Here is a 13,518-nt window from a genome sequence, read left to right on the forward strand (position 1 = left end):
TGATCCCCATTTATTTAAAGCAGAGATTTGGTGATGCCAAGAGAGAGGAATCAGAGAGAGTCCTGGAATGCTGTAGCTTATTTCAAGAGTTCATCCATGAATGTAAGTTTCCCTTAGCTTTGACACCCAACTCTAAATCTTAAATGAAAAGGGCCTGCCACACTTCCTTTCTAAACTGGCAGAGCATTACCAGCCACACGCATTAAAAAATTGTGAAACTGGACCCCAAAAGTTTTGGCTATTATTATTGTTCATTTTCAAAGATTTATGTTCTTAGTCTGTATTGATTTTGACCTCTGCCTGGTGCAGTGCACATGGAGCAGTTACATTCCAGCTCTCTGAATTTTAGAGAGTAAAGATGTTCTTGCTGCAACACTTGGCTGTGATCAGATTGCAAGGACTTTGAATGTGCAAGATTTGAAGAAAGGTAAAAGAAAAGGAAATCCTAACAAAGATTTAAGCTTGCCAGAATCTGATTTTCTGCTAGAAAAGAATGGCATGGACCAAGTATTTCAGTACATGATCTCCTGCTCCGTATTCCTATACTTACGGACCAAAATCAGGCTTGGTGAGTTTACCATCTTTCTGCTTACAGCAATTGTAACACTTCCAACAGCCTTTTTCATCCTTCTGTCGGTATTTACGAATTCATAGAAGCACATAACAATTGGGGTTGGAAGGGACCTCTGGTTATCCCTCTGCCCAAGCAGGGTCAGCTAGAGTGGGCTGCCCAGGACCCTGTCCGGTTGGGTTTTGAGCATTTCCAAGGAAAGAGACTCCACAGCCTCTCTGGGAATCAGTTTTAGTGTTCAAGCACGTTCACAGTAAAGAGGTGTTTCCTTATGCTTAAATGGAATTTCCTGTGTTTCAATTTGTGCTTCTTGTCCTGTCACTGGGCAGCACTGAGAAGAGTCTGACCCTATCTTCTTTACACCCTCCCTTCACATATTTATAAACATTAATCAGATCTCCCCTCAGCCTTCTCTTCTCCAGCCTCAACAGTTCCAGTTATCTCGTCCTCTCCTCATAGGACAGATGCTCCAGTCCTTAAGGTATGAATGAATGTGGGAATGAATGGCTGACTTTCGAGAATGACAGCTGTTTCTTTGGGCAGCAATGCTGGGTTATGCAGATCTAAAGCATACATGAAACTATCATTGGAAGCACTTTAATTAAGACTTTACAGTAAGCTAAAGTAGAAGAGGCCAAGATGTTTGCTCAGTACTGCACCAACGTAAAAATATGAAGCAGATAAAGAATTGTCCAGTTGTGTGAAAAAAAAAAACAAATTGTAATACCACAGAATAATTTGTAAGAGAAGGTAGAAAGTTAGCCTCAGAATACTGGCAGTGAAACATGGTTCTTCAGAAAAGACCAAAGTCCAGAACAAAAATCCAAAACAGAACCTCCAGTCACTGACTGAGGAATTAGGATTTGCCAAGAATGAGTCCACCGATGCAGAAATGGCATAAGGACTAAATCTTACTCTGCCACTTACTAAGAACTCAAAACACTGAGAATTCAAATAAAGCGGTAAAGCATGAAAAGTAGGGACACACATGGTGCTGATAACGGAGTCTCGTAAAAACATACTGAATTACATATCCCATTGCAAACTCTGTGGGCCTAAGTCTCAAATGGAGGGGGGCCTATGGAGAGGAACATGAGCACTACAACGTTTAGCCTCAGCATACAAGGGCCTGTCAGCTCCTGAAAAGTGTGCACAGTATAGCCCAAATAATTAGCAGTAGCATCCTACCCACAGAAATCTTTCAAGAAGCAATGGACAAGGCCGCAACAGAAAATACTTTAACTATGAATTTGCAACCAAATAAAACATCTGTTTACAATAATGGAATATAGTACACAGTGGGATTCTAGGGGCTATCTTTCAACTAAACGACTTTCAAATTAAGTAAAATATGAAGCGATTTTGATGGTTGCAAACACATCTTTGTTAAAAAAAAAAAAAGTGAAAAACCATCCAAAATCTAGTTTCAGATATGTCAATCCAAGAAAAGCAAAAAACAACAGTCTCCCTCCCCCTTGCCAAACCCTCAAAGAGGAGCCACCCTCAACTAATTTGTCTCCATACCATAACTACTGATGAAGATGAGATCCTCCAGAAAGCAATTAAGTATTTCTAATTCACAAACTCCAACATATTCACACAGAACAAGATGTTCTCAGGCACATTTTCAATTTAAGAGTAGGGGGAATGTTCTCAATACCTCCTAGAACTTTTACCCAAAGACATCTGAGATGTGAAAGAAAGGTATCTTCAAAAGGTTAGACAAATAGTCATTTAGTAATACAAACCAAAAACATGAGAGAGGAGTCAGAGATGTATTATGCTAGCCTCAAATGAACAATGACACTGAAGAAGTTGCTAAAGTTTGTCACATATGCCAAAAATACAGACCAACTCAAGCAAAAAAGTCTAAATTGGTGGTACAGGAAAATTTAGTTCCTGAAGCAAAAATGTTGTAGTTTTGTTTAGCTAAATTGACAAGAAAAATTTTATGTAATAGTCTAAAACTATTGTTTTCACTTCTTTGACATAGCTTTGATAAACCCAACAGTGAAGTAACTAATCATCCATTTCCAAGCTGTTTTTGCTAGACACAATACAAAGCAAATAAAAGCAGTTTACACCGTTTATTCTGAAGCACCAGAATAAGGAGGCAACCGCAGTACATAGCAACTAGACCACAGAATGGCTGTCTGTCACTTGTCAATATTTTACTCAAGAAAATAATATTAAAACAAGAAAAGCAATGCCCAAGTCCGTGAAGACCAAGGAATTTAGAGACCTATGTAGAAAAGTATATTAAAAAGAAGTCCAACCTCAAGCGACTGAGGGGCTTTAGAATACCCCTCACAATGGCATCTGTAGTTCAACAGATTAAGAGAGGGGCTCACAAATAAAAAGGGAAAAGCCAAATAGCAAAAGGAATGAAAATAAGCAGAGTGATACTTTGCTGCGATAGCCCAAGAGAGGTGCTGATAACATCAGCTTAGAAGAATGTAGACCCAGTTTTCTTCTAAAAGCTGCAATGGTAATATTCTGAGCGAGGTCAAATTCATCCACCTCCAACCTTGAACCTTAAGATTATTTTATTCTTTGGAAGTTTAAGTTGTCAATATTTTTGTCTTTGTATTGTTTAATATTGGCTTAAAGCATTTTTTTGTTACATTCTGGCTTGGAAATTAATATATGGTGATTCATGTATTCATGCACTCATGCATGCATATAATTCAGCAATACTTACTGGTGACTACCCCTATGGACTGAACTTCCTACAGGGAAATTCTCCCTCAGTGCTGTGAAGCTCATCTTCCTTACATGCATTTTACACTAGGCAACAGATAAGAAACATATTATTCTGAGAACTGGGACCAGACTGTGGGATCTTGCTTCCCCTAAATGCCCCTTTCAACGAGGTAGAAAAGTTAGATTCTTTTTTTTTTCATTTGCTTTCTGACTTTCTTAATGACAGAAGTTAGTTCAGATTCAGTAAGAAGGTGAAGAGTTCCCTCTCATTCCTTCAACAATACTGGACTACATCCTGGTAAACATACACTCCTGGGGCATGTTCAGAGTACAAAGCCTCATGGCTTCCAGGTTTCTGAAAAAATGCATTAACCTGAGAGAACTACCATGCAGCATGTGGTTGGTCTAATACCAGAACACAGCAGGTGTTTCCCAAGAAAGAATGAGACCTACTCAGTTACGCACCTATACTCAAAAGAGGGTGAGGATCTAAAGACTGGATGCTTAGAGGACAGAAGGCTTAGAGTGTCAAGGCATAACGTCAGAGGGTCTAAACTAAAAACTACTAGATGGTATTGCTTGCTTTCAATTCTAAAGCAAAATCACTTCTGTTTACATGGCTCAGGTTCTAAGCAACTCAGAAACTGCCTGTTTCCTTGTGTGTTACCATGGTAGTGTAGATCAGCTGAGGTTAGAGAACACAAGAGGAAGCTGGAGGAACTGTATTTCAGCAAAGACACTTGCCTCTGCTACCCCTTTCCCAAAGCCTAGGTTATGTGATTTTCATTGACATTATATTGCAAGCCTTGCCTATCCACTGCTTCAATCTTTTCTCCAGGAAGAAGTATTGCATTGCTGAAATCCTATCATGTCCCTATTTACAAGACTTACCCTTTTAATATTGAACATTGTTCAGAATTTCAGTTTGGAGATGGAATTTTACTTGTGGCATTTTATCTAGTTACAGTTTGTCCTCCTCCTTATACTTATTTCTACATGAAGTTACTTGAAGAAACATTCACTCACTCATTTGTGTGGCAGGTAATTTATTTCTCTGAGTGTGCTAATACATGTAGCACACTCCTTTAAAAGAGAACTAATCCTAGCAGTTCTGTTTCCAATAAAAGCACACTTTTCTTGAAGAAATTTCAAGTAGGACACAATCATTTGTGAATGATAAAACAGAGTGTTACAGGCACGAACTGATAAAGGCAATTTTTCTATAGCATACCTATGGATCACAAACAGTACCTATCTAATGCACTGTAATATATTTCTTCTTAAAGAGTGGATTTAGATTTTCAAATTATCATAAATTTGTCAACAATAAAATGGTATTGAGCATAAACAAGCAGACGTCATACCTCGCTTGGTGAATAGCTTCTACCCATTCATCTCCATCACCTTCGTCCTCGCAGCGGAGCTCCAGTGGCTTCTGCCCTTCATGGCCAAAAAGAACGGTAAAGTAGTGCTGCAAATTAAAACAAGGGAAAAAATGTTTAGAAAACTCTTTTAAATAAAATAGATACACAACAAGCCAAAAAACTGATTTTTTAATGCAGCCCAAACCATTATCACCCTTGGAGAACGTGATTTAAAGCATCAGTTGTGAAATGCGGAAGTTGAAACTATATCCTTAACAGATTCTGGATCCTAGGGTAATAGCTTTCATGATACTTGTTGCAAGCTATCGTTCTTAAGCTCTCACATACAGAACAACATTATATAATTTCCTTAGTAGCTTTTACCATTGAATACAGCAGGGTGATTGTAGTGGGGTATTTGTAGTTCTCTCTCTTTCTGCATTTTTCACCTAATATTTTTCTCAGATGCCAGCATAGAGCTCCTCTGTGGAAGTTACAGTTGAAATCACTTTCAAATCAGGTACTGCCATTTTCACAAGGAAAATACAGAAGGTGAGTTCCATCTGACTGGATCTAGCTTATTCCTTCACCACTCTAACAGAACAAGTATCCTCTCTTCCTCATCACACTCCCAAATAATTCTTTTTTTTTAAGGAAAAAAAAAAGGACAGAAGCCTTCAACTTAATTTTCATTGTAACAAATCTCTGTCATCCCAACAAAATACTATTTACACAAGAAGTTTCATAGTCTTTGATGGCTTTTTTTTTTTTAACATGAAAGTATTTAGTCTACAGCGTGTTTTGTAGAACACAGAATTTTATGCAAGCTTTTGCTGTAATCAGAATTGTTAATGTAGTAGTAAGTACAAGAGGAGAAAAAAAGATATTACTGGGAAGGGGGAACCCCCAGTCAGCTACTTTAAATCCACTTTACAAGGCTGGTTACTTACAACTCTGTATTACATAGCCTGTGTATTAACTTACTGCCAGGTAGCGAACAATATTCTTTTAACTTAGATGCAAAAGAGGTGTGAAAACAGTCTTACTAAGCACTCTTACTAAACACCAAAAATTTCCATAGGTACCCGAAATGCACCAGTTAGTAAATCAACAGCTTCACAGGCAGAGGAACCTGTGAGGGAGCTATCTGTACACAGAACCATCTAGTTATTAGACCAGGTGTGATTAAGGAGGTCTAAGAGCAAAGGTCTCTGCAATAAATCATTCATTCTTCTTCACTTAGAATTTCTCAACTTCTCTTCCACCTCCACCCCACATAACAGGCAAAGGATTATAACTGCATGGCAGCAGTTATTTACTGGGATCTAAACGCAAATTCCACACTCACTCTAGTCAACTAGTAAGGTGTGTATTTTTCTCTCTCCTGCTCCCTGCTTTACCCTGCTTTGGGTCTGTAATCCAAAGCGATGTCAACACACATTCCGCTTTCTCTGTCAAACCCACAGCTTGGCTGGAAGAGCCTCTCTGAGCCAAATGCAATGCTGGAGATCAAGCAAATATAAAACATCCCAGAATTAAAAGCTATTTCCAAAGCAGGAGGAACACAAGCATAAACAGAAACAGAATGGATGAAATGTTACCTACAGAGATTTGGCTGTAGATACTCTCAATGTTTATAATGAATGTTGTCAATGTAAAAAGAGAGGATTTTAACCACTTATTGACCCTTTCTGAAACATCTGGCAGCTTGCTGCACACAAGTAACACGTAAGTCAGCCACAGGGTAAGTACAGAGCAGGCTCAATACACCTCAGATAGGGTTAACTACAATGGCACTAACACTGTGTGTGCACCTGTACTTGTACCTAGGTTTGTGTCTGGGGATCTTGCATTTACCAAACCCAGCTGCCTTTGTGCTCATTTCAGGTAACATAAAGACATATGATGGCATTCCATAAACAGGAAATTATTCATTTGTCAATAATATTAATTTAATAAAAATTGTTAAGAGTATATAAAACACTCCTCATGCAGAAGTTTACAAATACTGCAAGGGCAGCAACTGACAAAACGACAGAAACAAGGCAAAAGAAACATAAAAAATTCACATTTAATAGCCTACACAAGAAAGTCCAGCCTGAGATCCATTACATTTCAGAAACAAAACCATTCCAATGCACACAAAAGGATCAATAAATCATTCAAAGGACAACCCTGTAGAATTGTGGTCTTTCGGTGTGTATCACTTAAAGCTGAATAACATAAAAATTTTTAATGAGGTTCATAGGATACTCAATAACAGCACTGGATGGTAATTTTTTTAACAAGTCAGTTGAAAATAACCTGTAAGATGAACAAAATTGCAGTAAGAATATACATAGCTGTCCTTTGTTTACAGACTGGGACAGCCTATTTTAACAAGTGTATTTGAAGATAAACTGAACCTATCACAGCTGTTTTTTAAATGTAATAAGTTATTTGTGTTTCATAAAGTTAACTTAAATATAAAATCAGAATAATGACAAGCATATACAAGCACTGGATTTATGTTCATTCTGTAGAAATTCAAGGTAAAGGGAGAGGCAATCTTACAGTCCTCTCTACTTCTTTTCAAGTGAGATAACTCAAAACTTCATTCAGGCAAGACTTGCAGTGATTTTGCACCTCACAATTTAGACTTTTAGAGATACATAGTTACTAAATGGCTAGTTAGACCAAGAAAAATGCACAAATTCAAAGCTGGAGGGCTGCTAGAGTAGGACTGAACATAGTGGAAACAAATTACAAAAGCATTTTGTTTCAGAAGCTGTTTTAAAAACGCATCTCACTCCCCCACTCCCCACAAACATGCACACTGCACATTCCAAACCAGTATCAAATATCACATTGTTTGTCCAGAAACTTGTATTTAGAATCCTAACTACATTTTAAAATAAATATTGCTCATTTACAAAACTAATTTACTACAAGAGAATAACATAGCATCTGTGATGCGTTATTAGATTTTCAAATTGATGATTTATGTGAGTGGGCATATATGCATAATTTTATCTGCTACACAGCTCAGTTTCCACATCACTGCAACTCATATAGTAACAAATAAAACCATCTTTCTGTATACACACTGCTAGTGTTTCTGAAGTGATGACAGTAAATATTTATGGATTATACTATAGGAAAGATTTATCTCAAATCTCATCTTTCGATACATCTGTTGGGCTAGTAGGTAGGCATTTATATTTTGGATCAAGCCCATGGTTTGGTTGATTTTTTTCATTATTTCTTCTGAAAATATTCAGTCTCAAAAGATAAAATGAACATTCTGTACTTTGATAAAAATATAGTCATGTCATTTTAATGTGTCTTTTCAGTATTCCAGTATGCAGAAGTAAAAATAAGTCTTGATTTTAATATAAGCATCTTAGATAGAAAAGTTCTCCAAAATAAAGTCTGAAAAAAGGCAGGAAATTTGCATACAACTCACATCGTTACAAATGCACTATCTTGACTAAGAGTCAGGGAAAGATAAGTATGATCAAGATTCAAAGAATATCAATGTGTATCACTTCTTCCTCTTGTACCTAGCACTAATCAAAAGTTTTTTTCTATGATATAGAGAAAGTACTACAGAATAAGCTGACTGGCACCTCTGCTTATGAAAAACGATTGGAACAAGATTAAGAACTTGACTGAAAGAAGTATTTTACTAAAACATTTAAATGCCACTCATGATTACAACTCATGTTGTCCCCACTGACAACAGTTCAAACAATAACTTTGTCATTTAAAACTGCCAAGATAATTGCTGTATTCAACAGAAGGTGGTAAAAGCTCTAGTTGCCATGCTCTCCAAGTAAAAAATCAAGTATTATTCTGGAGGCGGGGGAACCACACACACCCTTTAACAGAAACAACACTTTTATGGCATACCGAGGTAGAGTTTCCATCAATAGGAACACCCTTAGGACTAGATCAGTTACCAAATTTCTCTACAACAGAATGTTGTTTTCTTTGTGACTGACGAGAGCATTTGCTATTTATGAAGTGAGAGTCACACCAACACAGACACAGCACTCTTCCAGTAAACAAGGACCTTCCCACAGCTCACTTTTTTCCTCTGCATCTGACATGGAGTTTACAAAGGACTTCTGTCCAATAGTTACTTATCATTATCTCGTCTGGTTACTCCTTTTCATCCCCTAGTAATTCTTTCCATGATCCAGTCCCAGAAAGTAATTTGTCTTTTCCATTTGCAAGAGTGGTGACCTTTGCAGAAGGAAGCAACAATTCAAAGTTACTGAAATACCGGAGGACCAAGGGGAAGGAACACTAATCTTCATGCAGTGGTGCAGTTACACCTCACTGACAGAAATGCTACTACCGTACATCGTAACGTTGTTTGACAATTCCTACTGCGTGCTCGTGCTCTCAGCTCCTTGTAGATGTGGTCAGCTTTCAATGTCTGGATGGCAAAATTCATGCCAAATAGATGATGCACATGCCAACACTGTTTATACTATCTTACCTTTTCAATAGCATGGTATATAAACATTTAAATTATGTTTCAAAGGACTTTGAGGTGACGACAAGATTTTGTATGAGGTATTTTCAGCCTGTAAATGATTACAGTGTGGTAGTAGTTACTTCTCTACACAGTGCTTTTCCCTAAATTTTTTCTATTAAGTGTAATAGAAAATTAATTTTCTTCATAATCTACTTTAAATCATAATTTTTAGAGTTTAAGTCTGGAGTGACCAAACTAGATGATATTTCTTGATCTGAAAATGACATAATGAATCAGACTTGGTCTGATTATTCAAGCTAGAACTTTGAGAAGAATTTAAAAAGAAAATTCCAACCATCAGTACTGAAGAGAACAGGAAATATAAATGCAAAATAGCTGTGAAAATTTTATACCTAAAATTAAGACCTTTAACAGAGGTTTGCCTTTAATGCAAGGCATAAAGAAGTTCAGTCATCCACTGTATCTTGCAGGGTTATACTCAGTATCTGATGTTTGTAAAGTTATCTTAAAAATCATTTGAGGGGAAAAAAAGTAGGAGAGACAATTCATTAAAGTTAAAGATGACAAGCTGAAAATATTTCTTTCTTGACTTCTAAAGACACTTCCACTTCAAAACCCTGGAAACCTGTATGCAGTCTCAAGGACCAGTAAATTACTAGGCAAAAGAGGATAATCACTGCAGCAATCCAAGATTCCTCAATATCCTTGAAGGAAAAGCCACGAACTGCAGTCTTAATTAAAGGATTATTCAAGGATATGTTAATTGATGAAGTTTCCAGTTGCATTCCACTGCCAGTATTTTATCCAGTTTCTCAAATAGAAAACATTATATGTCTTCTGTATTTCACAGATCCTGAGGAAAGGCAAATGCCTGGAAGAATACAGCACCTTTTGACAGATTTTTAAGGAAATTAAGCACCTAGGACTTAGAAGAAAAGTGTCCCTACATGGATAAAAAGTTATTGCAATGGAACAAAGTCATCAAAGGAATTCCTTGGATAATTGTGCTGGGCCTGAAAAGGGGGACTACAGAAGACAAAGTCTGTTAATTATTCCAAATAGTAAGGATAAGAGAAGTTCTTATGAAGAACGGCAGACTCAACAAGTCTGAGTTACAATAGAACAACAGATGACATTCAGTGTGCAGAAATGCAAAATGATATGCACGAGGAAAAACATTCCTAGCTTCATATGTAAAAGCATGGCCTCTGTGCTGGATATTACCTCTCAGGAATAAGATCCTGGGATTGTAACACCAACTCACTGCTCAGCAACTGTCAAAAAAAGCAAATCAACATGCTAGGAACAATTAGGAAGGACAGAGAGAACAGAGTAGAGAAGATCATTATGTTATAAAATACCTTGAATAGCATGACTTATTCCACCCCTCCCCAGAGAAAGGGTAACATCAAATGGGAAAGGTTCAGAAAAAGAGCTGAATTAGCAGAGGATAAAGAGCAGAGGATTATCACAGATATAGAAAGGGTCCCACATGTCCAGATCAGATAGCCACAAAAGGAAAAAAATTAATGAAGCTTAGACTCTTCAGTACAAGGAAAGATACAACTCTGGGGGCTATGACACGGTCTACAAAATCTTGAGAAATATGCAATGGATCAATAGGGATCCACTGTTCAATTCCTCTTCACAGAATCACAGAATGGTTGAGATTAGAAGGGACCTCCGGAGATCATCTAGTCCAACCTCCCCTGCTCGAGCTGCTTTCCAGCAGGTCAGCCCTCAACCAGTACTGGTCCATGGCATTATTTCTCCCTAGGGGCAGGACCCTGCACTGTTTCCAATGCACTCTTCCAATGAAGGAAAAAAAACATTCAAAATATCACAGGAATCAGATTCAAAGTAAACAAAAGAAGATAGCTCTCATACAGTAGGTGTTAAACCAGTGGAGTTCTTTGACAAAGCAAGGTGTAGATGCAGGAAGTTTTCATGGTTTTGTGGGGAAATTAGATGATTTCATTGAAAAGAAACTGAGAATTACTAAATACACAGAATTCACATGACTTTAAAAAGTTCTAAAGCAGAAAATAACTGATGGCTCAAAGATTTCTGAGGAGAAGTAAAAAAATATATATATTTTATGTACCTAAGTAGATGCCTCTCTGGCATATCTTCACCCTCACAATGTGAGACAGGACATTGGACTAATTGGACTTTTGATCCATTCAAGTAAAGCCTTTCTTATAGTCTTACAGGAGTGACTTAAAACTTCCCTTGATTGTTCCTGAGCCTTTTCCATCTCTAATTGCTCCACACTATCACAACAAAGAAACACTGGGTATTTTCATGAAGCTCTGGCTCTCACTAATTGCCTGGGCTTTTTTCTTACATTTTGGATTTGATTTTGATCCTCCAAAAAATAAAGAGGAAATATGCAAAACTGGTGGAGAACCATTGCAGTATTTTAGCTCTGTGTTTCTTTTTGATGGTACAGTTTTGCTCAAGTTTTTTTTAATATTATCTTTTAATGTTAAAGATTAAAACTAACATAACTTTTAATGTTAGTTCATCACAACTGGTAGATAGCTGGTACTGAACAGGACCAGAGAGAAAGCTTCTAGAGGTAAATGAGACTTGGGCTTTTATCTGCCAAATCACTGGCTCATTATTTTGGAATCTATCTCCCTTACTGAGTAGATTCAGACATGGGCTGAATCAGCTGAATCAGCACAGGTAAACTGTGCTGTCTGTTTTGGCTTTGGGTTAACTACTGGCCAAACATAAACTGCAACCCTATACAAGAGACAAGCTATTGCACAGTAAATAAGATAGATGCTTGCCTTCTCTCTGCAACAAATACTGCATTAATAAAGTTATAGCCTCCTGCAAAAAATCTATTCTGGCATCTCTCAGTGAATCATCTTACTGAGACATTCTGCAAATACTGTTTGGGCCAAGAGCAAGAGCTTTCTAAAGTTGATGTATTTAAATATGCAATCAGCAGTTCTGCACTTTGGGAGAATAGACACAAGTCTACCCTAATTTATAAATCCTTACTGTAGTGATAAAAAGAAAACTCTTGTATACACAATTTGCATATAAAACAAAAAACTCAAGGAAAACATAAAAGTCCTTACAGATCTTAATTCTCCTGCAACCGATCCTAATTCTCCTGGAACTCTATTGACTTCAACCAAAATTATGCCAAATTATAATGGCTATGGCATTTGTCTTCAGGGAGGAGAGAATAAGGCTAACATGGCCCCCTCTACTAAATTTTCAATGCAAATCATTTGTACTTTAGCAATAGTTTATCACCAGGAAAAAATTTCTACCACACAAAGTGCAATCTCAAAATGTAAAGATTACAAGAACTGATACAACACAGTAACTGCAGCTAAATTATTCACTAATTATAAAATAGAACATGGGTACCATTCTTTCAAAATGCATTTGACATCTTCCAGTAGGAATTTCCTGTCCGTAAATGCAAGCTGATTGCCTAGAGGGTTGTGCATAACCTGAGAGCAAGACCTTTTCCTTCTTGTCCCAACATCCCTTTCTCTATTGCTGTTGTCCCTGGGGCTTTGCGCTGATGAGAAAGCTGGCATATAATGGAGGTATGGACTCAAATTCAGAACAGTCAGGTTGGGCTTCTGCTTTTGTCAGAAACTCTGTATATGATATGGGCCTCCCAAAAGAAAAAGGCATTTCTTTTTTCCCCCCTCCATCTCATTCTTTCACTGTTCTTAGCAATACCCCAACCTTTCTCCATGTACTGACAGGCTTTCTTTCCTTCTCCTAACAACACCTGAGTCACCCATTATCTATTTTTTTGGCTGAAATCTGATAATAGTGCAGCTCTTTGGCATGAATTAAGCTATAAATTATCTCTTTTTTTTTTTGACCCACAAGAGAAAATCTTGTATTTTAATTAAAAGATAAGATTTTAAACGCCAGGAGGGACCATAATAATCTTCTAGTCTGACCACTTGTGTAATATAGGCCAAAAAAGGCCTCATTAGACAGCTCTTGCATGAAACATACAGGGTGAAGGTGAGCCAGAGACACTCTTTAGCCAAACATAGGATTAAAAAAAGTAATGAAAAATCTACCAGAGTCCAAGTTTATTTGTTCTAGATGTTAAAATTACTCTATCAAAAACATGCACCTTCATTCTAAATAATGAGTAAAACAGTAAATAACAAAATTACACAATGGGCCTCTGTTTTCAGGATTGTGCACAGAGTGTGCATGAACCTATCTATCTATATCTCGATATAAATATAGTATTAGCCCAAATCATGGACTTTCATAATTTCTATAGAATAAGTCATTTTGAAGAATTAATTTCTAGGAAGCAGGTTAGTCTTCTGGCTTTCTAATTATATTTTAGAGATAGAAAAACACAGGATTTGTCATTTTTAAAGCTCTTA

The 13,518-nt window shown here is 37.1% G+C and overlaps 1 protein-coding gene across 5 annotated transcripts in view; it reads right to left on the reverse strand.

Annotated features, from left to right (window-relative positions):
• Positions 1–13,518, reverse strand: part of RASGRF2 (Ras protein specific guanine nucleotide releasing factor 2) — a 120,868-nt gene that overhangs the window by 76,475 nt on the left and 30,875 nt on the right. For all 5 annotated transcript variants that reach the window (XM_062599690.1, XM_062599689.1, XM_062599688.1 and 2 more), the window contains exon 2: positions 4,639–4,745. In XM_062599690.1, the coding sequence (XP_062455674.1) occupies positions 4,639–4,745 (107 nt within the window). The remainder of the gene's footprint in view (positions 1–4,638; positions 4,746–13,518) is intronic.

This window comes from Rhea pennata, chromosome Z (genome assembly GCF_028389875.1).
Source record: "Rhea pennata isolate bPtePen1 chromosome Z, bPtePen1.pri, whole genome shotgun sequence".
In the NCBI taxonomy this organism is placed as follows: domain Eukaryota; kingdom Metazoa; phylum Chordata; class Aves; order Rheiformes; family Rheidae; genus Rhea; species Rhea pennata.